Below are 23,025 nucleotides of genomic sequence, written 5' to 3'. Positions count from 1 at the left end.
GATAGAATTCAGAGCATGTCAATTCTTTGCTAGATTTTTCCTGGATGGATGGAAACAATGAAAGAAAGGGATCTCTCATATGCCAGGTGTCAAACAGCATCCTAAATACATCCAGACATTCACTGGCAACCAGTTCAGCTCCCTAAGCAGAAAGATTATGCAGGCATGTTGGGGCATACCCAGAACTGTGACACCCCTGCATTCTGAAAGGGTATGGTTTCTGAGTGGTCTTCAAGGGCAGTCTCATGAAGAGCACATTGGAATAGTCCTACATAAGGTTATTAAAGCACAGATGACTATGAAAAGGTCTGGCACATCAGTCAATTCTATGCAAATTACTTCCTGCTACAGGAAAGAGCTGCAAGTCTAGGCTTAGTTCACATTACAGCTATCCTGGTACAAATGATAAATCTAACATGTGACTGCCCTGTGTGTGTTCCATGTGAGCCATAAATTTCTGAGCCAGTCCAGCCTTTATCTCAAATGAGAACAAGTTAAAGTCTTTAGCAGCAGAACTGAACAGATCAGGCAGAAATATTGCTGCACAGTTGGTACTGCAACAACAAACATAATTGCTCCAACTTTAATGACAGGATCGCACATTTGGTCTCACATCTGGTTATCTGTGATGCAGGGGCTACTTGAGCTTCCCAGACAACAATGGCTGTCCCCCACATCCCTCCCTGGGTTCATGGCTGGTGCCCTAGTCAAAACCCCAATGATGCCCTAATCAAAACCCCAATTCAAAGAGGGAAACACCATCTTCTAAGTGCACCCAGGTTTTGATTATACATTCCAAGTTAACCACTTCATCCTTGATAAGGTCATGGATGAGGGAAGCTTTGGTACAGATTAATATAGTATTTAACAGCAACAAACAGAGCCATTGCCCATAACGACGTAATGATCTGACATCAGGGCTGAATATTCTCACCCTCATTTTACTAGTCTAGTGTGATGCATGTATAGATGTTATCTATCTTTGAAATTTAGGACTGTTCATCCTATCTCTTTGCTTTGATTCTTCCCACCAAATAAATTATCTATAGGATTAAACTCTTCAGACATTATCAATTAGAAATAATTGTATGGGTTTATATGAGTGGGCAACTTTATTGTCACCATGAATGGGAATTTGAGATCTTTCTGTTCTGCTTGATATGAACTTCTATATAACTTGGCATGTTGTCTAAACATCTATCATTAGCCAAGATTGGATCTACTGAAGATAGTAGTGTGTTACTTTGGGGTCTCCCATAAAAGATTCAACTACATTTCTATAAATTAAGTAAGTAATGAATAAAATAACCCCTACTGATTCAGTGAATACAGTATTCTCTCTGCACTTTTAAAACTTTGACTCCAATCTACATTAGAGACTCACTTCTTATAGTGTTGATCAAATAAATATCCATCAGTATATTGCCCGCACACATATTTTCATTGCAAAATGTATTTGCTATTTCAATACATAAGAGTGCCTTCAGGCTGATGTTTGATATGCCTCCTCTCTGGATTTCTTCTCTTAACCTCTGCCACCTCCTTAGTTATTTCTAGCAACATCAGTTTGCATTGAAAAGTCACCAACAAGCCCTGAGCTATAATAGTGTCTGGCAATATCCTGTAAAAACTTTTATTTCTGCATTACTATTTTTAATAAATAAAAACAGAACATGGTCTTTAGATACCAGATTTAATGTGATGTTAGCCTCCTTGGGCTATTGTTTGTAACATTTAATGCCTTCTCTCATCTAATGTCATTTAGTTTTGTTGCAAAACTTCCATAATTCCCAAGCAAGATGTCTAACAGTGATTTTGAATGGGAATATTTGAGCTCATAGATTAACACTGTGGAAACTGCAGAATTGGGGATATCTAAATAGAATTTCGAAAATGTGTGTGTGAGAAATAAAAATAAGATATTTGTGAGCGTATCTCCTTCTACTACAATTCCATGTCCACTTCTTACATGGAGTAACCAAGAAACAGAGATGTCCATTTCCATTATCCACTTCATCTAGACAGAGATTCAAAAAGGATACCTTGCTTGAAGGATCTGACCTTGCAGAAAATACAGGGTTATGCATGAGATGCCCGAATGGCATTTACAAAATCCCATCATTTCCTGCTAGGAACATTATGGAAATATAAGGAGCTACCTTACATTGAGTAAAGACTGCAAACCCACCTAGTTCAGTCTTTCCTGCACAAACTAGCAGTTTTTAAAAAAAGCTATAATTGAATGGGAGTTGAGACTTTTTGCATGTAGGATTTTCATCCACTGCATTACTTGCAATAGATTGAAATGCTTGTGCCTGTAGGGCATGAATATTATGTCACAATCACTTTCAGGCTGAAATTCATCTCACAGGATATTACAGGAAGGTGTGAAATAAGTACGTCCCACATTCCTTCTAACAACCAGGTTCTGATCTTGTTCATTTATTAGGTTATGTTGGCTTTTAAAAGGGTAAAACACACACAGGCAGCTTTTTTCAGAGGATAGTCTCTATTATGTATAGTTGTGGTGTGATCTTCCCGGTCTAACAACCGGTTCGGTGATTGCGTACTTTGTATATGTGTGTGTGTGTGTGTGTGTGTGTGTGTGTGTGTGTGTGTGTGTGTGCCTTGCGTGCAGGTGTGCCTGATGTGCGCTGTACGTGTGTGCACAGTTTGAAGAAATCTTCACTTCCGTGTTTCTTCGAAGGAGAAACACAGCTGAGGCACGGCAATCTGCTCTGCCGCACGAATCAGCTGAGAAGATAAAGGTAGGAAAATAGCACGGGTGAGCGGGTGGGCCCATCTGATTGTCAGGGTGAACCGGTTTGCTCCCAGCTGATCGTCAGAGCTACCGGTTTGCCTGAACCAGTCCAAACTGGTAGAATCTCACCCAGTGTATAGTCTTTCTTCTCCCATTTAAACTAGACCATAGGAAGAAACTTGTCAGTAACTATTTTCCCCTTGTTTTGCCTCTTCTAGAGTGATGTTCCTGAATGGTATTCATGATGCTCAGCCTTGGCACATGTTCCCTAAGTGCTCACATGCTGTCTGAGGCAGGTTCTTTTTCTCCTGGAGGAACCACCACTGAGCTGGGCACTGGAACCCAAAGATATGTGCTGGCCCTACCGGAGGAAGAAGCATGGCGGAAGCACCGGCTGGGTCTGATGCAGCCTGCTCATTCCTGTAGCTTACTGGAGCCAGACAACCTCATCTCACGTACTACCAGCTTTGATGCTCTCTATGAGTTGCGATCGCAGGAGAGAGAATCCACTCTGGGTTTGGATGGTAGCAGCACCTTTGATCTAGGGCAAAGCCAACTCATCCCTGTGAGCCCTGAAGTCATCAAACGCCGACGAGGCGGACTGATTGAACAGCGAGATATCATCAAGGCTCATGAAGCTCATAAAATGCAGAGCACACCACAGGCAAGGCGGAAAGAATGGGAGTAAGTACCAAACTGAGTTCAAAGACTGCCTTTCCCATCCTGAAAAATTAGCAGGGGACCCTATAGTTTAGGTCTTCTCTCTTCCTGAGATACGAGTCTCAGAGGGAGTAATAGCCAAATGGGCTCCTTTGGTACAGAAGGGCATGGGAACATCTTTCCCACCTCTGAGCATTCTCTTTCTACCCTTTCATTAAAATTCAACTTTTTCAGATAATTTTTTCCAGAATGTAATAGTTAGTTTCACTTAGTTTTAATCCTGCTATTCCAATTTAAATAACACAGTTTATGTACCTAGGTTATCATTTCATTTGTGGATAAACTTTTTTTTTTTTGCTAAGCATGAGTAAGTAAATAGGCCCTAGGTTTAGTCCTTGATATGTCCATACAGGAAAGGCCTCTGTTAAAAACCTTGTTGAGCAAATCTCAGTCATTCTAGCGAATCTTGCATTCATTGCATCGATTGTTTTGTCTTAGGATAAACCAGTCTCTCTGTCAGACGTGAACAACCAGACCCATATGTGTAAAGTTTGAACTAGCTACTTTATTGTTTCCTGCCTATAGTACAGGAATCTCCCCAGACTGGCAGCTTTCGCCTGGAAAAGACTAGACAAAGTTGGAGGCATTTGGGAAGTGTTGGAAGTGTTGGACCTTGGTCCCTCATGTTTATGTAGTGAGTCTAAGCTAATTCCCTACTTGAGCCCTCCTCCCCCCGGGATGACAGTTTCCTAAGTATATTGTATATCATATAGCATTTTGAAAAGGAAAACCTCTATCCATTTTTGTAAGAATGATAGTATAATTAGGAAGAGCATGCAGGATTTTTAAAGACAAGTTCTTATTCTGAAATAGGTTTTTCTCTGTCCCAGGTCCTTGACTGTTGAATTAATACCACTAAGTAATGGTATAAATAGAAATAATAATTTGTTGTTGCTGCAAGACTTGGACTAACCCAAATTTCACCTCACAGAGTTGTTGTTATGGGGAAAACAGGAGGAGGAAGTTATGTTGGATGTATTTGCCACCTTGAGTTATTTGTAGAAATAATGAAGGTAGGATATAAATAATCAAATAAAATAAATTTAAGACACATTTAGGAAAATAACTAAACTAAATGAGCTTGACTAAAGTTCTGTACCTGAAGAGTGGCAGTTGGGTAATATCTTGGACGGGATGCACAAAAATCTCATACAGGCATTCTACTGTTCACTCTATTTCTTATTATTATAAAGTGGTTATGGTATATTCTGCAATTTAAATAGCTGCGGTAAGAGAAAGTAATATATATATATATAGGGAAAAACTGGCATTGAACGTTGCATAATAGGATCCTTCCATTTTTCTGTTCCTCTCCACCCACAGTGCAAGTGCATTGGAAAGGTTAACAGAAGACAGGGTGGAAGGTGATTTTTAGTTATGGCCAAAAGGTATAGAAAAGAAATTACAACTGCTGTGTATTTATTTATTTTGTCCTTTTTTTCTCAAACATAACCCCAGAATTGGTTTCTGATATCTAGGCTACATCTATCCTCTATTGAAATGGGTTGCCCTGGAGGGATAAAGGTTTGTATATCCATACTTCAGAACCATTGTTTCAGATTTCTGAGGTGTAAGGGCCATGGTTCTTTTTATCGTGTAATGGGCTTCAGTAGGCAAGAACCAGACCAGCATAACTGCAACAGTATTTATTGACTCAAAAAGGGAACTGAGGAACTGCAGGCAAATGCCTGTTATTTATACTCTAGGCTCACAGGGCCTTAATCAATCATAGAACTAGAAAAAGCCCGCCCAAATATAAATGTTTTAAATTTCCCCCCAAAACAGTTGGGTTCATCTAAAAATTAAGTTCACTTTGTCATAGTTAACAGTTAGGGTCATCTAAAGGTTAGTTTCATTTTAACACAACTATATACATTCAATACATCACTTTTTATGTCCATTATTTCAATAGTTATCTGATTGTTAGTAGATGTTTTATTCTGACAAATGCCTTTTCTTTTTGAAAAGCTGCCTGAGAATCTCTTATCCTCATGCCATGTCCACAGAGGTCGCAGAACCTATCATATCAGTTGTGCTGAACATGGCTTGCTGAAGATTACCCACCACGAGAGAGAGTGTCTCCATGGCAGCTCTCCCTTGAATACATCAAGGCTGAAGCTGAAAGAAAGCCTTCTCACCTCAGACTCCTGAATTCCACCAAACAGGATCTCAGATCTTTGCTTCCTCCCTACATTAAGCATTGCTAAGCAACAGGGGATGAAGTTGCATTCTATAGCCCCTGAAGAGTCTGGCCATACTTTTAAGTAAGCTTGTAAATACTTACAATATTTGGAAGCTGGATGCCTGGCAGCTGAGTGTGGCCTCCAGATCTTGATAGAAAGTAATATAGCATAGCTTAGCATAGCTCCTCCCCTATTGTTCTCTCAAGAAATAAGGCCAATAATGGCAGGCCAAGTGGTTTTCTCTGATGTCCTCAGCTGCTCTGTTTTGCTCTAGATTCAGAGCATTGGCAAATGGGAGAGAGAACAGCATTGGGGGGGGAAGAGTCTTCATTGACTGAGTGATTGGCATTTATGTTTTGTTGTTGGTCAAGGTAGCATTCATAGTGGTCTTCCCTGATTTAAATACAGAGCAACAGTTCCTTAAGGCAGGGTGGGTTGTCTGATATTAGATTGGATTAATATCTTATTGTATTGTAGTTTTTAATCTTAAAATATAAATTGCTTAGGGCTCTTATGTGATTGAGTAGCTTACAAGTTTATTGCTTGGATGGATAGATTGATGCAGACAGAGAGAGAGAGAGAGAGAAAGAGAGAGACAGAGACAGAGAGACAGAGACAGAGACAGAGACAGAGACAGAGACAGAGAGACAGACATGATGACTGGTCAGACTCACTCATGAACTCTGTGACTAATGAGGACTTGACCTGGACCTCTCCAATCTATATCTAACACCTTGATTATTTTGCTAAACTAGTTCAGCTGAAATGAGAAAAATTGGCTTGGCTAATGTTCCATCACAAAATCCTCCCAAATATTCTCATTGTGACTGTGCACTGTCACCCTGACAATTCTCCAATTCTTCTCAGAATATTTACACATTGTCCAAGTGTTTGATATCTGTATTTAGGAACTATAGCAAACGGTGTCTGCTCATACCTCCCTCCCTCCCCTATCATACTCTAGAAAATGTGGTCTAAAGTATGGAGTGGGGACCAATCAGAATAAATCTGTATATGAGAGAGGTTGCAGGAAGGGAGGACAGTAAATGGGAGTTTTAGTGAAGTCCGGTTGTACAATGTTAGCTGTTACTCTTATATGCCATGTCATGGGAATTAGAATTTTGCAGGATAAACAGTTGATGCCATGCTAAAGTGTTTTTCAGACTTACATAAAATTCCCACATGTCAATCCTTGTGACATTGGCAAACTCAGAAGGCAAGAACCATTTAAATATTTGGGAAGATCTTTATTATTCATAGGATAATGTAATAGAATCTTGAAAACCTGCTAAAGCAATTCTCCAGATTAATTTATAAATAGGATAATTAAGCCAGACTTAACTTTTCTCTTGCTTCTCCTCTTCTCCAGCATAACATATCTCTTTGCAACAGTCATGTTTCCACTCTGGTGTTCATAAGGTTTGCCAAAAGTTCCTCCGTACCAAGTCAATGACTATCATGTGTCCAAGTCTACTCTGAACACCTACACATTTCAAAGGATTCTGGAGTATGTTTTAGAGCAGTGGGTAACCTGGAACTTTCCAGGTATTCTGGGCTCACAAAATCCTTCTCTACTAGTCATGTTAGTTTGGGCTGATGGAAGTTGAAGAGTCTGGGCCTGGTGTTCTTTCCCAGCAAATTTTAATTTAATTTATCGCATTTCTATGCCGCCCAACTCCCAAGGGACTCTGGGTGGCTTTTTTGTATACAGCAAACAAATATGCCCAACATTTCCATTCCTCATTCAGTCCCATTCAGGGACTGAAAAGCATAGACAGTATTCATATCCTCAGCTTTCCATCTACAGCTTAGTTAATAAGTAGTTTAATTGTAATATAGTTATTTTCCTGAAGGCTATTGAGTCAGATGCCAGACTTCCCAAGAGGAACAATTAATAAGGATAAAAATGGTCTTAATTCTAATCTGATTCCAAAGACCATTTTTAAAGTGGGTTGAATCATTCAGTCTATGACTATATTGATTCTATAATACCTTAATAGAATTTATTATATTATATTAGGAGATGGACTGGAACTCTGTTTCTTAGCTTGGCCAAAAACACATAGCCCCCAGGATGCAGGAGGAGCTGGGAATGGTTTCTGGCATCCAATAATTAGCTTTATTACCACCTTAATTAGACATTGGAGATCTGCCTTGCAGTTTGCCTGATGGCTACTGCTAGCTAACTGCATTAATGGATCACTAGGGAAAGCCCATTTCTCAATGGAGAACAAATGGTTTTGAATGACCCCACCTCCCAACTCATCTCTGGGTAACACTGGGAAAAAAATTCCTGCAGAGTTCAGTGTCATCCAAACTGGTCAGTGTTGAAAATGCTGAGCATAGGGATCAAATTTAGTATAAAACAGCTTCCAATGTTTCTAACTCATTGTGCAAGAAAACAGTTGTAGAGCTTCATCATCCCACTAGCATTCCACCCTTCCTTCATGGCATTCAATTCATGTCATATTAACTAAGCTTATATTATGGAAAATGTTTTCAAGATAAATTGAACTGAGGGTGTCAATGATTTGCCCAATGCCAATTACCAAACTAATGCTGGTTGGAAATTTATTACCAGGTGATCTCAGCTTCAAGCTTTGCATTCCTACCTCTACATTATGTTGGGGTTAGTGTTAGAAAAAGTACAGTGCACCTTATTGTTCAGCCCATATTTCTATGCATTTTTTAATAACTGAAATATTAAAACTGGCTGAATTATGAACTGAACGTACAAATCAGCCACATGATTGCACAATGGTGAAGAAACCTCATTTACAATGATTAATTAACGATTCTGACTATTGATAAAGTTATCTACTCTAATCCCTTGCTTTTCTTCTTCTGGTCTGGTATCTAATATGGATTTATTCACAAGCTGTGATAAATTCCAAAGTTATACAGGTGAAAGGTTGGTGCTTTGCAGTTATTTTGGACATCAGCTCCCGTAGAGCCTTATCATTTGCTCAGGCACTAAGGACTGAAGGAAACTCCTCAAGCCTATAGATGATATCTGATTTATTTTTGGATATGTAGCCAAGACTAATTGTAAGGAGAAAAGCAAGGACCAATCTCTTGCCTCATGTTCTTTTTGGACAGCTATGTTGTCATCCATGCCTGGAGGGATGAACATCTATAGTGGTGAGACTGAGGTAGGTCAGTCTTCTGCAGTGGAATTCTCTCCAGAAATGTGCTCTCCAATTTCCAAGCCAGCATAGTGTTTTTTCATTATCTCTCCTAATGCTTAAATGCTTGAAAATTACTTGCCTTGCACTGCAATAAGTTTTTCAAATGGGCTCCATTGTTTTTAAAGAGAACTATCGAAAAATCTTTGCTGTTGTATGGAGAGGAATCATGTTCCTTTGACCCTGAGACTGTGGATGGTAAAAGCACACTGGATATCAGTTGCCCAGGGCTTTGATCCCCAGAGCAAAATCAATTTCCCATTTTTGGTTCATAGAGGAGACTAACTGGATGCCCGTGCTTCACTATGAAACTATGTGATCGAGCATGATAAATTGTCACTTAAAGCCTGAACTTAATGTAGAATGTGTAACTCCATAGCATTTATTTCATGTTGTTATTCCAGCCCACAGGCCGGATGAATCATGTGCTGGCTATGCTCAGGCTTGGTTTAGCGAAGGATTAGCATCAAAGCGTGTTAATATAAGGCAACTGGCAGTTGGGACAGAGTTCCTTTCAGGTAGGGAGAGGAAGTAGAACATCTAACTCCTTAGCATCAGAGCGTGTGAATATAATACTGTATATGAAATACTAATGATCTGATGGTCATTTCGAAAAATCCTTTCTTAGTGAGCACCTAGAAGCCAAGAGGAACATACGTGCCAAATTTCAAGTTTGTAGGCTTTACCGTTCTGGAGATTTTGTGATGAGTGAGTGGTATTTGGCTTTTATACATATAGATAAGACAGGGGAGCATTGTAATCCTATCAGGAATGCTTGAATAAGACTTATTATTTCTCAGGGTTTTTTAATAAGTTACAGATTTTTAATATATTATTATGTATTTGCAAACATAGATGTCACACAGGTGCCATTCACATATTCTATGTTAACATGGGCACTTGGTAGTCAAGTTTTTCTCTCTGTATACAGCCCTCGATGCCAGCAGACTAAGTATTGTGCCCCTCCCTTACCTTCAGCTTCATTTTTCAGGTGCTTGAAGGCTTTCTACTACATATTGTACCAACTGTGCTGGTGATGTTTATGCTGTGACAATTGCACAGGAGAGATTTGAAGGGGAATAGGGTTTGCTTCAAAAATCAGATCAGTGCCTCATTACCGGCAGCAAACCACCACAGTGTGTCCATGTAGACCAAATTAATAAATGATAGGCAGGCAGAAGAAAAAGGAAAGGGGTTCTTTCTTGACATGCAGCTTAGTGTCTACAGTGGCTGTTTCTCTAATTAACATCCTGTCATCTCATTTAATACTGGTGTGGTTCATCAATTGCCTTTGCTGAATTTGTTCAGGTGAATTGTTTTGGTAAGATATGATTTGTGATTTTCTGCAACATCCTGAAAGTCTGTAGGCTCTTCTATACTCTAGTGTACAATTGCAGGACTTTTCATCTACTTCAAATGAATATAGCTTGCCAGCTTTAAGAATTCCATAAATCAATATTGTTCCCTTATTTGGTATTGTAAAAGGAAAGTGAAGAAGGATGATGGTAATACATTTAGCAAATTGCAGTGCACACTGTTGGCTGTGCTTGGTTTGTTGGATCATCAGTTTCAGAAGCCTCCACTAGTGCATCTCTTATCCTGGATCTCCTTCATATGGGTTCTCAAATGCTTTGCTCAAGATGTCTGTAACTTCTGGCAGACTTTCCGCATGATGACAAAGTAGAAAGGAAGATTTTTACCATTCCCATTTATTTTAGGGTGTTTGAAAATCTTGCAGTGATGTCTTTTGTTTCTAATTAAAAGATATTTATTTGAATTTCATTTGATGTGCAAGAAAATAAGCATCTGAATCTCATTAACTACACAGGAATTCTATTCTCATCCATCTTCGTAGATCTTCTAAGCTTAATAGCAATGTTATTGAAATTGAGCAGGACTGAAATTGACAAGTGTTTTGTCAATTGAAAGGAGAAACTTTCCTGCAGTAAAGAAAAGGGAAAAACTGAATACAAAATGCCGAGGAGATGGGACAGCAATTTACTCTCCTTGACTCACTATTTCAAGTCCACACATGTGAGGAGAATCACAGATCACTTTTAATTTGCTTCAAAGGACCAGAGGGATGAAAATGTTGGTGGTATGGAAGTGTCCCAAGTTAGTGAGATAGGTTTCCCTGAAAGCAGATCCTCCAACCTTTCACAATCTGCTGACTTCCAACATGATCAAAAACTGTTGAATTCATGGTGATTTTTCTGCAACCACTCCTCTCCTCTCATGGAGTTTAGAATTTTGTTACTTTCAGCATTGGTGCCATAAAAGTATGTGTGTGTGTGTTCATTTTTCATTATAATATTTCAATTTGTCAACTGGAGTCACAATATGAAAATTAGCCATGACCTTGAAACTGAGTTATATTTATTTGTGTGGCCTTCTAAGCTACAGAAGCTTCCCACACCATGTATACAAATTAAAATGTGAAGTGAATCATGAGTACATAGCATTTAAAATTCTGGCCTAGATACTCCCAACCTCAGTAGCTCCATCTGTTCAAAAAAGCAAGAGATTGGCCTTAAAAGAATGTTTTTAAAACATATTCACATGTGTGCACACATTCAGCTTACTCATACATCGCACTGTCTACATTAGCATGAACTTCTACAATGCCTTGTGTCCCCAGCATTGAAATAACCAGGGTTAAAATGCCTGCAACTCTTTTCTTTGTCCAGGTACCATAGTTACTTTATAGAACTGTTAGGATCACTAATACTTGCACACTTACCTTCTTATCCCATTACATGTTTTAAAAATACTGCATGAATTATTGAATGGAACAGCTGGGTTGTGGATCAGGGAATTGCTTAGAATCTCTGGGGCTCGAAGAGAGAATGGTTCTAAGCTGAGAAAGTGGAAAAACAGTTTTTTGGCCTTTGGCTGCCTTTTGTTATCAGGCAATCAACCCTACTATCTGAAATGTTCCCACCAAGTTTATTATCTTTCTGTCTAAGATGGTTTCACTAAGGGAAGTTACTCTCTCCTACTTCTCAATCAGTTTGCACCTGGACAGTAGTTAATTCAGTTAACCGTTGCCTATTTGGCAGCTGTACCAAGCTGTTTTACTCTCTTCAGATGGTGGTTCCTTGGGATTCTTTTATTCATCCCCTCCCCCAATTATCTTTTCAGTTCTGTAACTTGCCTTTGGCCCCATATAAACCCAAAAATGCTTGAATGTGAAAAAGAGAGAAAGCACATTACACAAATTGGCTTTATTTGCTTGCAAGATCACCTATGCATTCTCAAACAACAACCATACCCTTCTAAACTGTGGAGGTTATCTTTATATCTCAATTTCTTCTGTGCATGGCTGATCTGTGTCCTACATTCAAGAGTAAGCTATTTTCATTGGGATATGGGTTGTTTCTATAAAAATTTGATCATTTGACCATCAAATGCAGTATTATCCACTCTGGTAGGTAAGGAACCTTCCATCCTTTCTCATGGATGGGGTTGCACTTCTCCATTTAGAAGTAGTGCACAATCTGGGGATCCTCATGGAATCACAGCATATGCTCAAAGAACAAGTGGCAGCTGTGGCCATGAGTGCCTTTGAGCAATTTCACTAGTTTGTCCTCCAAACAGTCACTTCCATCCTTATCACTTCACAGCTCAATTATTTCAATGTCCCATACACAGAGAAGACCCTACAGAAACTTAAACTGGTACAGAATGCAATAGTGCAAGAAATGGTGAGCCTGCCTAGACATGCCATTGTGTCACTCACTTTTCAGTCAGTCATTAGAATCTTACACCAGTTCAGACACCCATTTTGTGCGATGCACTAGCTGCCACTATGCTTATAATGTGATTACCTTCTGTCAATAAGAAAACTGCAGATAACAAGGACTGAAAGTTGGACAGGAAAAACATTGTCTTATTCTACTGAAATATAAACATTCTCACTCTTTAGAGCAGGGGTGTCAAATTGGCGGCCTGTGGGCTGGATGCCTCAAACACAGGCCATACCTACACCAGCTCCACAAATGGGGAAAACGTCACAAAACGTCACATGACAGCAACAGGATGCTGTGACTTTGACACCTATGCTTTAGAGCAGGGGTGTCAAACTCAATTTCATCAGGGCTGTGGTTGACCTCAGGGGGCCTGGCGGGCATGGCCAACTGGGTGGGTGTGGCTGGCTGGGTGGGTGAGGCCAGCTTGATGCCACCCACTGGATGTGGCCAACTGGGTGGGCGTGGCCAGCTTGACACCACTCCCCAAACTGCTGGCACGTTTCCTCTTCACACTGGGTAGACTGGGCTGAAGCCACACTGGCCCAAAGTTTCCTCTTGGCATTGGGTAGACTGGGCTGAAGCAACGTGGGCTGGATCCTACCACATTGTGGGCCGGATCTGGCCCGCAGACCTTGTGTTTGACACCCTTGCTTTAGAGAGACTGATGAATGAATGCACACCTGAAGATTCACTCTCACAAACAGATTAATTGTTGGATGAGATATGAAGTAAAGGATTCTTCAAGTGAGATCGAAGAGCTGAACTCTAAAATATGGACCTTACATATTCTCTATTCAAATAAGATATTTTCACAAGGGGATCAATTCACATGATCAACATTCAAATGATATGAGTGAAACACGAAGTGCTGAATATGGATGGTTAATCAGTCTTGTGATACATATTTATGCTAGTTTTACAACTGAATAGGGTGTAAAATGTCTTGTAAAATGCTTAGTTTCTCCTGCTGGTATTAGTAAACTTGTTCAAGAACCTTGCAGGATTGGGACTTATTTTTTATTGCAAAGCTAGATTAGCCATCAGCTGCTCACTTGACAGACAAAATACACCTCTGTTTAGCATGAATGGCAGAATGATGCACATTTCAAATACATGTTTTGGCTATTTATGATTTTTAAAGCATCTTGGTTCTATATCTAAAAATGCAAAGAAGCCTTTATAATAGGTATATTAAAAAGGCTAAATATTATATTTTTCAGTGATTCATATTATATGCTAGCCACGTTCTACTGTTCTGTTCTTTATAGCTGTAGCTATTATAAATTATCTCATTAATATAACAGACCACTCTTTCATTATTTAGACAGTATGTTCCTTTAGGTTCCAGCAACCAAAAGTTATGGCAGTCATATCCTTCCTGTTTTGATATTCATGTCACTAATGTACTTCCCATGGTTTCCAAAGATTTAATTAAATCAGCGAAATACTATGTTAAACTAATGATTAGCCTGGCTGGAATCCCCTAGAGGTTTTAAAAAAAAAATCTGCAGGAAAAAGCTCAGTAGTGCTTTGGTTTAGAATCTAAATATGACATCAAATATGACCTTATTTTGATTATGTGCTATTTGTCATTGCTAGAATAAAACAAGGTACATATAGTTCCAATGTATTCACATGTAGCATTCCCCCACTGCTGAATTTTACTGATATACGTAAAATGTTATAGATATAAATAAACCTTAATAAGGTTTATTTTAAAATAAACCTTAATTTAATTTTTTTCAAAAATTACCGTATTTTTCGGAGTATAAGACACACCTTTTTCCCCAAAAAAAGAGGGTGAAAATCTGGGTGCGTTTTATACTCCGAATGTAGCCCCGCCCAGCTTCTCAAATGGAGATTTCAGAGGCTGAAAAAAGCATCAGAAACAAAGCTTCAGAAAAGAAGCCCCCAAACAGAGCTTCAGAGGCTTTTTTTCTGAAGCTCTGTTTCAGAAGTTTCAGAGGCAGGAAAAAAAGCAAAAAAAAAAAAGCAAGACACAGAGCTCACAACCAAGGAACCTGTTGCTAAAATTCACCTCTGGGAACAGCTGATTGGGGTTATTCTGGGAGGCCGATCCACCTGCCAATCAGCTTTTTTCTTATTTTCCTCCCCAAAAACTAAGGTGCGTCTTATACTCCGAAAAATACGGTATGTTGCCTGGAGATGGCGGGAGTTGTGATCAAAACACAAGGTTGGGATTAACTGTTGGGAGCTCTCTCTGTGAATCAAATAAGACTCATAGGTGTTATTGGAGAGGAAAAGGCCTTTGCTTTCATCCTCTGATTGTGAGCTTCTCCATAGCATCAATTAGCTTACTTCTGGACATAAAAACCTGCTGTACTTGGACCTAAATCAAATGTAAGGGAGCTGTATTATGATGAATAGAATAGAATAGAATAGAATAGCTAGAATATTGATTAATCTAACTTGCCACTGTTGCATCAAAGTGTCAGATGAGCCCAAGATTGCAAAGTTTTTTCTCAGTCCTGCTAAGTTGCTATGTACTTACATTGACATTTAGGATTTTCTATATGATTATTGCAGCAAGATTATTATATGCTTAGAGTTGAAAAGATTGGACACCACTTACTATTGTGGGATTGTTGGTGAAATTGACACATCTCACTAAAATGGAAAAATTAACTTTTTTGATTAGAGAAAATTCATTATGTACATTTATTGCCTTCAAATTTTATATTGTATTCTTTTATCTATCTTGCAATTTACTGAGAGCAAACTTACCGGTAACTCTAGATCTGGCAAATATAAAGCATCTTGAATTGTTAAACTGAACTTCTCTCATTTGCCTAATGCACAAAAGATTTTACAAAGCTTCTTCTGACTCCAGTGATCTTTTGTTCGTATGCCAAGTAAATGCCAAACTTAAACTCATTCAATTCAAAAAACACATCTATTCCCTTTATGAAATTAGAATCAAAATAGATGCCATCAGATGACCCAGTTCTTCTCACATCTTTTCTGGCCTTTTCTTGTATTGGGCTGAGATGAGTCATTAGTGCTAGAATACAATCTAACAGGTTTGCCTTGTTACTTTTTCTAGGAAAATTGAGTCACGGCATACGAAACATTTCCATTATTTTTTCTTAAAAGCATATTCTAGATTAAATTATGTTTTCTCTCTCAAAATTACCAAAAGTTAAGCCTGGAAAGCAATTTATCACAAAATTAATACCTGCTCTTTCAATTCTACATCATAACTTATTAACTTCTCGGGAGCGAATTTAAAATGAAAGCATTTCTTCCTATTTAGCCACTCAAAATATATTTTATTTGATTTATATGTAGGTTTATATTCCTTCCACCCTCTAGATATTTGTTGGAGAGTTTGCTGAAACAATACACATTGGAGAACATGGTTCTTTTCTCATGTAAGTGGGAGAGGATTTAACAAATATCTAAAACCTAAATGAAGTCATTCACAACCAGGCAGATCTTGTCAACTGCTCTACGAGTTTCAGTGTCCCAGGATCTTTGCTCCTATCCTGTTTGTCTGGATTTCTCTTTGTCCAATGCAAATATGATACATTGAGACTTCGGGAACATTTTTGTCCTCAATTATCAGAAGGAGAATTTTGGTCCTTCTAGCTTCTTTATGAGCATGACATATTGTGACATATCATGATGTTTTTTGCCTTTGTGGAGCCGGGGTGGGCGTGGCCTGTGCGTGACGCATCTGGGCTGCGCGCCGCCAGTTTGACAGACCTGCTTTAACTGCTCAGGAAATTTACAATTTTTTGACTCCTTCATGGAATCTCATTGCATCTTTACTTCAACCAGCAAGAGCCCATAATCATGCTGGAGAGCGGTGCATATCTGTGCTGTGTGCTGTATGAAGGAATAGAAGAGAGATGTTACGTTTTCACACAGTCTGAAGCACACATTCCAAATAATTTTAACAATGTGTATAACTCTAATATTTATAATTAATTTTAAGAATTAATTAATCAATTGACTATGTGCCATGAAGTTGTTTTTGATTCCTAGTGACTGCATAGATACATTTTCTTTATGACAATCTAACCCTAACTTGCTCTTTCAAGTCTTCTGATGCTGCACTTATCACCACTGCAGTGCTGCACCCACCACCTTTAAACTCATACATTTAAGAGTACATAATCCCAATTAATGTACTATCATTGGACATTAATGTACATTCATTTTTTATTTAAGAAATATTAATATGAATTTCTATGTGCAGTATATCATATCTAGCCAATTTTTAAAAAATGGCATCATTTTTAATATCATAAACCAGAATTTTTCTTTGGAATTTTGATGGATGTTACAGATTACCCATATAGCTTTGTTTTTGCCTTGTAGGATATATGTACCAAAAGTAGGAATACTGTTTTTACTATAGATGGAAATCTGCATGTGGCATTGACTAGTCATACATATTTACACCTTTTCTACACCTTTTCTACTTTTCTAAAAAGTGTAATGTGAGATCCTTAAATAACCAAAGCTATTAACATTTTAAAAAGGGGCTATTTGGTGATAACTATGGCACATGGCTTGATAATATGATAACTCTTGTCATGTAAAAGGAATAAATATTAAAGAGCAGCAATGAATGAAAGTAAAATAGATATCATGTGCTGAGAAAACGTAACGTTATAATAGATATGAATAAAGATGGATTGAAGTTGATGAATGCATGTAGAGAAATGAAGTTGTAGATTTAATTATGAATGAAATATGAATGTAATATACAATCAAAGGTATGACTTGATGACATCTAGATACAGCAATTATGCACCAAATATTTCATGGGGACTGTGATCCTTTCAAGAACTACCAGAACTAATCTGATGGATAGTAACTCAGTCTAGGAAGGATTTATTCAAAGCTTTTTTGCCCTATCCAGATCTGACAGTTTCCACATCATTCCCAGTTGAAGTGAGGTGGCAATCTACAGCTGAAAATCAGTTTATTGAGGACAACCAATAGATAATATTTCTTAGTAGCTTTATATCGATACTAGGTAGCATGGTGGAAAGTATTGAGGCCTGAGGTATCCTGCACTAGAATAAATAAATCCTTCATTGCTATTCTCCAATGACTACAAATTGAAACTACCCACTCAGATAGGAGAAGAATGAAGAACCATTACAAAACAGTGCCTTTAACCTCCAGCTTTCTCAGATAACCTGATAAGATACTATGGTTAGTGATATCAAGGGACACTAAGAGATTTTGGTTATTAGACTCCTCAATGGCTTTCAATATCATCAACCATTTTATCTTACTGGAACACCTGTGAGATTTGGGAAGGCAAGATTGGAGGCAGGATGGTAGTTATTATAAACTATTGGATCTAGGGTAGAGTTATGGTCTTCTTCTTCACCATTACTTTCTCCCTCAATGATGACTGACAATTTCTCTGATTTAATAACTCACCCATTCACTCACTGGATATGCCAGAAAAAGCCTCAGATCACAGACTGCCAAGAGCCCCATTCACTTTCTCACATGTAGTTAATAGAATCCCAGACAACATCACACAGTATAGCCTGTCTAATCACATCGGTATTCTGCCCAGAGTAAATGTAAGCGCAACATCATCCACCAAGAAATCACAAAACTATCCAGCAATTCTTAATATAACAATAAATATGGGTGCAAAAAAAAGATGGAGTGAATTGCACAAGTCAAGCAAAATGAAAAATAACTTCTTTGGTTTATTTTAGATCCTCACTTTTGAATTTTATTCTCTCATTTATGACAAAATCTTGCCAGTATTATTTAATCCTGGGGTATCTATTGAATGATGCATCTAAAGGCTTCCCGTTCCTCCCCATTTTCTTATGCAGATACAAAAGAGAAATATTCATGGATTTGATCAGGCAGGAACATAAATTTCCGGCCAGTAGTTTCTAGGTTTATCAGCCCCTAACATGGAGGTGATAGAAAAAAAATTTCTCTTTTCACATTTCACTTCTATTCAGACAAGTGTACACAATAAATCATGGAAGAGAATATTGATTTTGAGGCAATGTCAATGAACAGGAAGAGTCCCCTTCCTACTTTCTTATTCTGTTTGTAGGAACGTGGGTTGACTTAGCTGAAATATCAACACCTATCTTTTATTTGTGCAGTCTACATTCCTGGTGCTCCCGAGTTATGGCATTTGCGTGTCTCAACACCAGATACATTGTTGGAAACTTTACACAAAAAACAAGAGTTTTCTTTTCTCTTAAGCGAAGTAAAGCGCATGCCACACAGACATTTAGTGGGTGTTTATTTTATGCCTCTTTGGAGATGATACTGAAATGTACTCGCCTAAGACTCAGCCTAGAAAATGGCAACATTTTCCCAGAAATATAGAGCTGAGAATATTGTGCCAATCAAATGAAATGACAAATACTTTTCTGGGAAATAGCAGGAGATGTATGCCATGTTTACACAAGTACAATGTTATGCTACTTCTATATGGTGACCATTAATGGTGACCATTTGAGAGACATAGTCACTGGCAGAGGTCAGATCCAGCTATCTTGAGAATGTTAGCAATGATTATGAATTAGTGGTACTGTTCATTCTTGCATGTTCAAAATTATTACTTGGGCCTGGCTACTTGAGGAAATGCCTGTCTCCATATGTTTCCACCCATATTGTGAGGTCAGCTGGGCATATTCCAGTAGTATTTCCTCGGAGATCCATACTGCTTCCACTTTTTCAACTTTTGGCAAACTGTAAAAGATTTGGTGGTTTTCCCAGACCCTGGGTGAGGGTGGTGCATGAGCCCCTTTGTTTTTGTTTTTGTTTCTGATTTAATTTATTTTCTCTTCCTGTCAACTGTATTTTCTCATGTGGTTTTTTTGTTACATTTCTTTAAAAAATTTAATTATAAGTTCCGAGAGCTACTGTGGAGTGGAATGAATGAAGGCATAATACTGAAAATATATTAATGAATGCTTCTCAGCTTCCTAGCAATCCTTTGCATGAATTTTAAAAAATGCAGGTAGCTACGGATTGATCTGCATGTGAGAAACTATCTTTCTAAGTTTTATGTAACTGGTCCAGCCATTCCACACTTGAGAAGCTGCACCTGGGATTAAATTATTCGGTGTATGGTTCATTTGCATTTTATCAAGCAAGGAAAAAAGAAAACAACCACAACTAGACTTCTCTATTTTAATATTTAATATATTTCTAAAGGAACAAACATATCTAGTTGGGTTGCCATTAATGAGACAGATTTTGCCTGAATATTTTAATAATTTTGTAAACCGGGCTTTGTTTATAGGCCTTATGCACTATCACATATTATTCATGTTTAGATTTATTGTGATATTATTGGTCATTTTCAGAATGCAGAGGAAATTCACTTGCATGGATCAAGGCCTTATTTGTTTGGTTGTTTATTTAACTCATTTATAGGGCTACCGAACTACTAATGAACTCCTGGCAGGGAACAAAGCAAAAAAAAAAAGGTGTAGTACAATTATTAAGTTAGGGGGAAAGGACAAAGTTGATGTTTTATTAAAAAGTTTAAGACCCATAGATCACATACTACCAGCCTAGAGCTCCATTAGCATCCTGGTCTTTTTCTGGGGAAAAGCGAGGTCTTGTTCCTGAAGCCAGTAGGATCAGGCCTATCCATTTCTCTGGGGGGAGGTCAAGGCAGGAAGGCAGGAACAAGGCAGGAAAAATGACAGAGAAGACATGCTTCTGAGCCCCAGCACTGGTGACACTGTTTCACCAAAGGAACCAAGAATTTGCCTATTCTGTCAGATCTAATGGAATGGAAACCATCTGGAACAGTCTAGAAGCCCATTTCTATTTTGAAGTACAGCAATGCTCTAGCTGTTAGTCAGGACTACTGAGGGAGATGTAGAGACAGCAGTCTCATTGGCCAAGTCTGGTATATAGGTGCTGGGAATAGAGCCCTGACGGTGGTGGTGGATATCGACCTGCTCAGTTGCTAGGAGGACATGCTAATTTACAATTGCTCACATAAAATTGGAGAGGTAAATAAGAGAGTAAGGAAAGAAAAAGATGGAATGGCTGGAAAGAAAAGTTTGGAGAGTGAAGTTACATGAGGGTGCAAAGCAGTTATTGATTAGTGGTCAGAGACAGAGAAGAAAAGCCCTGGGGTGGCTTCCTTGGCTTCCCTCCAGAAGATAATTTCCTCACCAAAGATCCAAGGTAGGAAGGAGGGAATCAGCTGGCTACAGGCAGCATTTTCATATAAGACTTTAGATGAGTAAAAGGGTATTGGCTGTCATTGGCTGAAGCCCTGTACTCTGGGAAAGAACTGGTCACAACAACTGGAGACAGGTTCTTCCGCTAGTGGAGGTGGTGGTGGTTGACTGACCAGATCCAGGAGAAGGCATAAAGCCATGCTGAGCACACTGCTGTCAATCCAGTACATTCCCCCCTTTTTTGTTATCTCTTGATAAGCTCAGAAGGAAGTAAAATAGTTAACAGGATAGCTACAAGGGAATAGTCTCTAGGAGAGCATTTTAGGAGTAAACTTGCCATTGAGATTGTGGTGTATATATCTGTTGTAAATAACGTCATCATTTATAGTTATAAAACATAACAGCCTTCATTATCTTGTGTCAATTGCCATTCTTACAAACCTAAATACACCTCCACTTTGAAAAGAACTCAATCACACTGAGGCAATATACCATGGTGCACCCACTACTGATGTTATCTGAGCCATCTGAAGTTTCCAAATGCTCTTCAGAGACAGCCACAAAGGCACTGCAATAGGCTAAACACTAGGTATCTAAGGCATGGAGAAATCATGAGTGGTGCCTGCCAATTTAAGAAACTGAAGTAATTTCTTTTCCAGGAAGAAAGAGTAATGAAAACTTGGAACCAGTGCAAAATAACCAGAATATCTCAGTTTCCCTTATTTAGTCAATATATGCATATTTGCTTTGAAAATGAATGCTCTGTTCAAATGTTTTGTGCCTACTGTATGAGCATGATACAAATCTGCATGAAGGATAGGATGGGATTTGTTAGAGTGGGGTCAGCTGGAAATAATCAGAAATAGGAGTTGTTCCCAAACTAATGATGTGTTTAATCCCACCCTCCATTTTATCCTGCTCATCTCCCATCACAGAAGGGATCAATTTATTATATTATTATTTATTTATATAATAAATATAATTATATTATTTATTTATGTAATAAATATTATAATATTTATTATTTATATAATAAATATTATTATTTATTATATTATTATATTTTAGAGTAAAATACCATTAATCCAGGCTACTGATAGGCCTCAGTCTCTCTGACTTTTAGGGTATGCCAGTAAAATCTGTGTACAGAAATTCTATGTTATGGAAGTTTTTCTTCCTATTTAAAGAACCACATTAACCTCTACACATTTAGGAAGTTAAGAAAAGTGATATCAAATAAATAAAATTCCCCCAAAACAGCCCAAAATAGAGTTTGTTCAAATTATATAGCATGTATTTTAAAAGTTTTAATTGTTTGGAATACATAAAAGTGAAAACAAATGGAAATCTATTTAATAAAAGAGTAATTTTAAAGGGTTATTTTAGGAGCACACGTTTGTATAATAAATTAGTTAGAAATATGTAGTGCTTTCCTATCTGAACTGAGCCATTATTTTCACATTTTTAAAGATTGAAACAAACAAAATGATTCAGATCATAGATTAATCAACAAAAGACTGAATTGTGATCAAGAAGTTACTGGTAATTGGTTGCCATTAATGGGTGGAAATGGGCTGTAAAACTAGGTGGTGATTTAAAGTTCCTCATTTGCAGCACATTCTTCAATATGAATGTGGCCTTTGGGGTAAAAAGTCCACTGAACACAATCAGTTTTGTGCCACTGACTGAACTTCTATCAATTACTGAGAAAATATTAATGGGCCATAAAAAGCCTTTGGCTTCATTTTATAAAAAAGTCTGCTATAAGGGCCCCTTTTGGACCGACCAAATGGTAATACTCTGTTATTAAAAGAGAAGATTGCATCTGCTCTTGGTCTATGAAAGCATAATAATTTAAGCTTGTCACTTGTGCCTCAAGTGAGAACTCTGGATTGATATGTTCTAAGATCGGTTTGTTTTCTTGGCTAACTATGATATTCTCAGGAGTTTTCTCCAACACTAATGTTCAGATGCATCAATATTTTTCTTATCCTGCTTTTTCGAAGTCCAAATTTCACTTCTGTAGAGCATGGCCCCCAACCTTTTGGACACCAGGGACTGGTGCCCTGCTGTAGAATGTCACAGGGAAAACCATTGCCTGCACAGTTCTGAACTTCGTAAAAATTGACATGTCGTGGCATCTGAATATTTTATCCTTCAATTCTACTTAGCTAGTATTTCTTGACTGCTGCTTTCTCTGATCCTAAAAGAAAGAAGGTATCTACCACTTCAGTATTTTCATTGTCATTCCTAGAG

General features: G+C 38.1%; 1 protein-coding gene across 5 annotated transcripts in view; it reads left to right on the top strand.

Moving 5' to 3' along the window:
- The window catches only part of CACNA1E (calcium voltage-gated channel subunit alpha1 E), a 453,280-nt gene that overhangs the window by 111,344 nt on the left and 318,911 nt on the right, over positions 1-23,025 (top strand). For all 5 annotated transcript variants that reach the window (XR_015733193.1, XM_060690120.2, XM_034409672.3 and 2 more), the window contains exon 3: positions 2,980-3,445. Coding sequence is in view for 4 of the 5 variants with exons in the window: in XM_060690120.2 (XP_060546103.2) it covers positions 2,994-3,445 (452 nt within the window). In the remaining variant the exon portion in view is untranslated. The remainder of the gene's footprint in view (positions 1-2,979; positions 3,446-23,025) is intronic.

Source organism: Pantherophis guttatus, chromosome 3 (genome assembly GCF_059756535.1).
Source record: "Pantherophis guttatus breed Tessera chromosome 3, ASM5975653v1, whole genome shotgun sequence".
NCBI classification, from domain to species: Eukaryota; Metazoa; Chordata; class Lepidosauria; order Squamata; family Colubridae; genus Pantherophis; species Pantherophis guttatus.
Note: the sequence above shows the minus strand (reverse complement) of the source record. Positions and strands in the feature narration are given on the sequence as shown.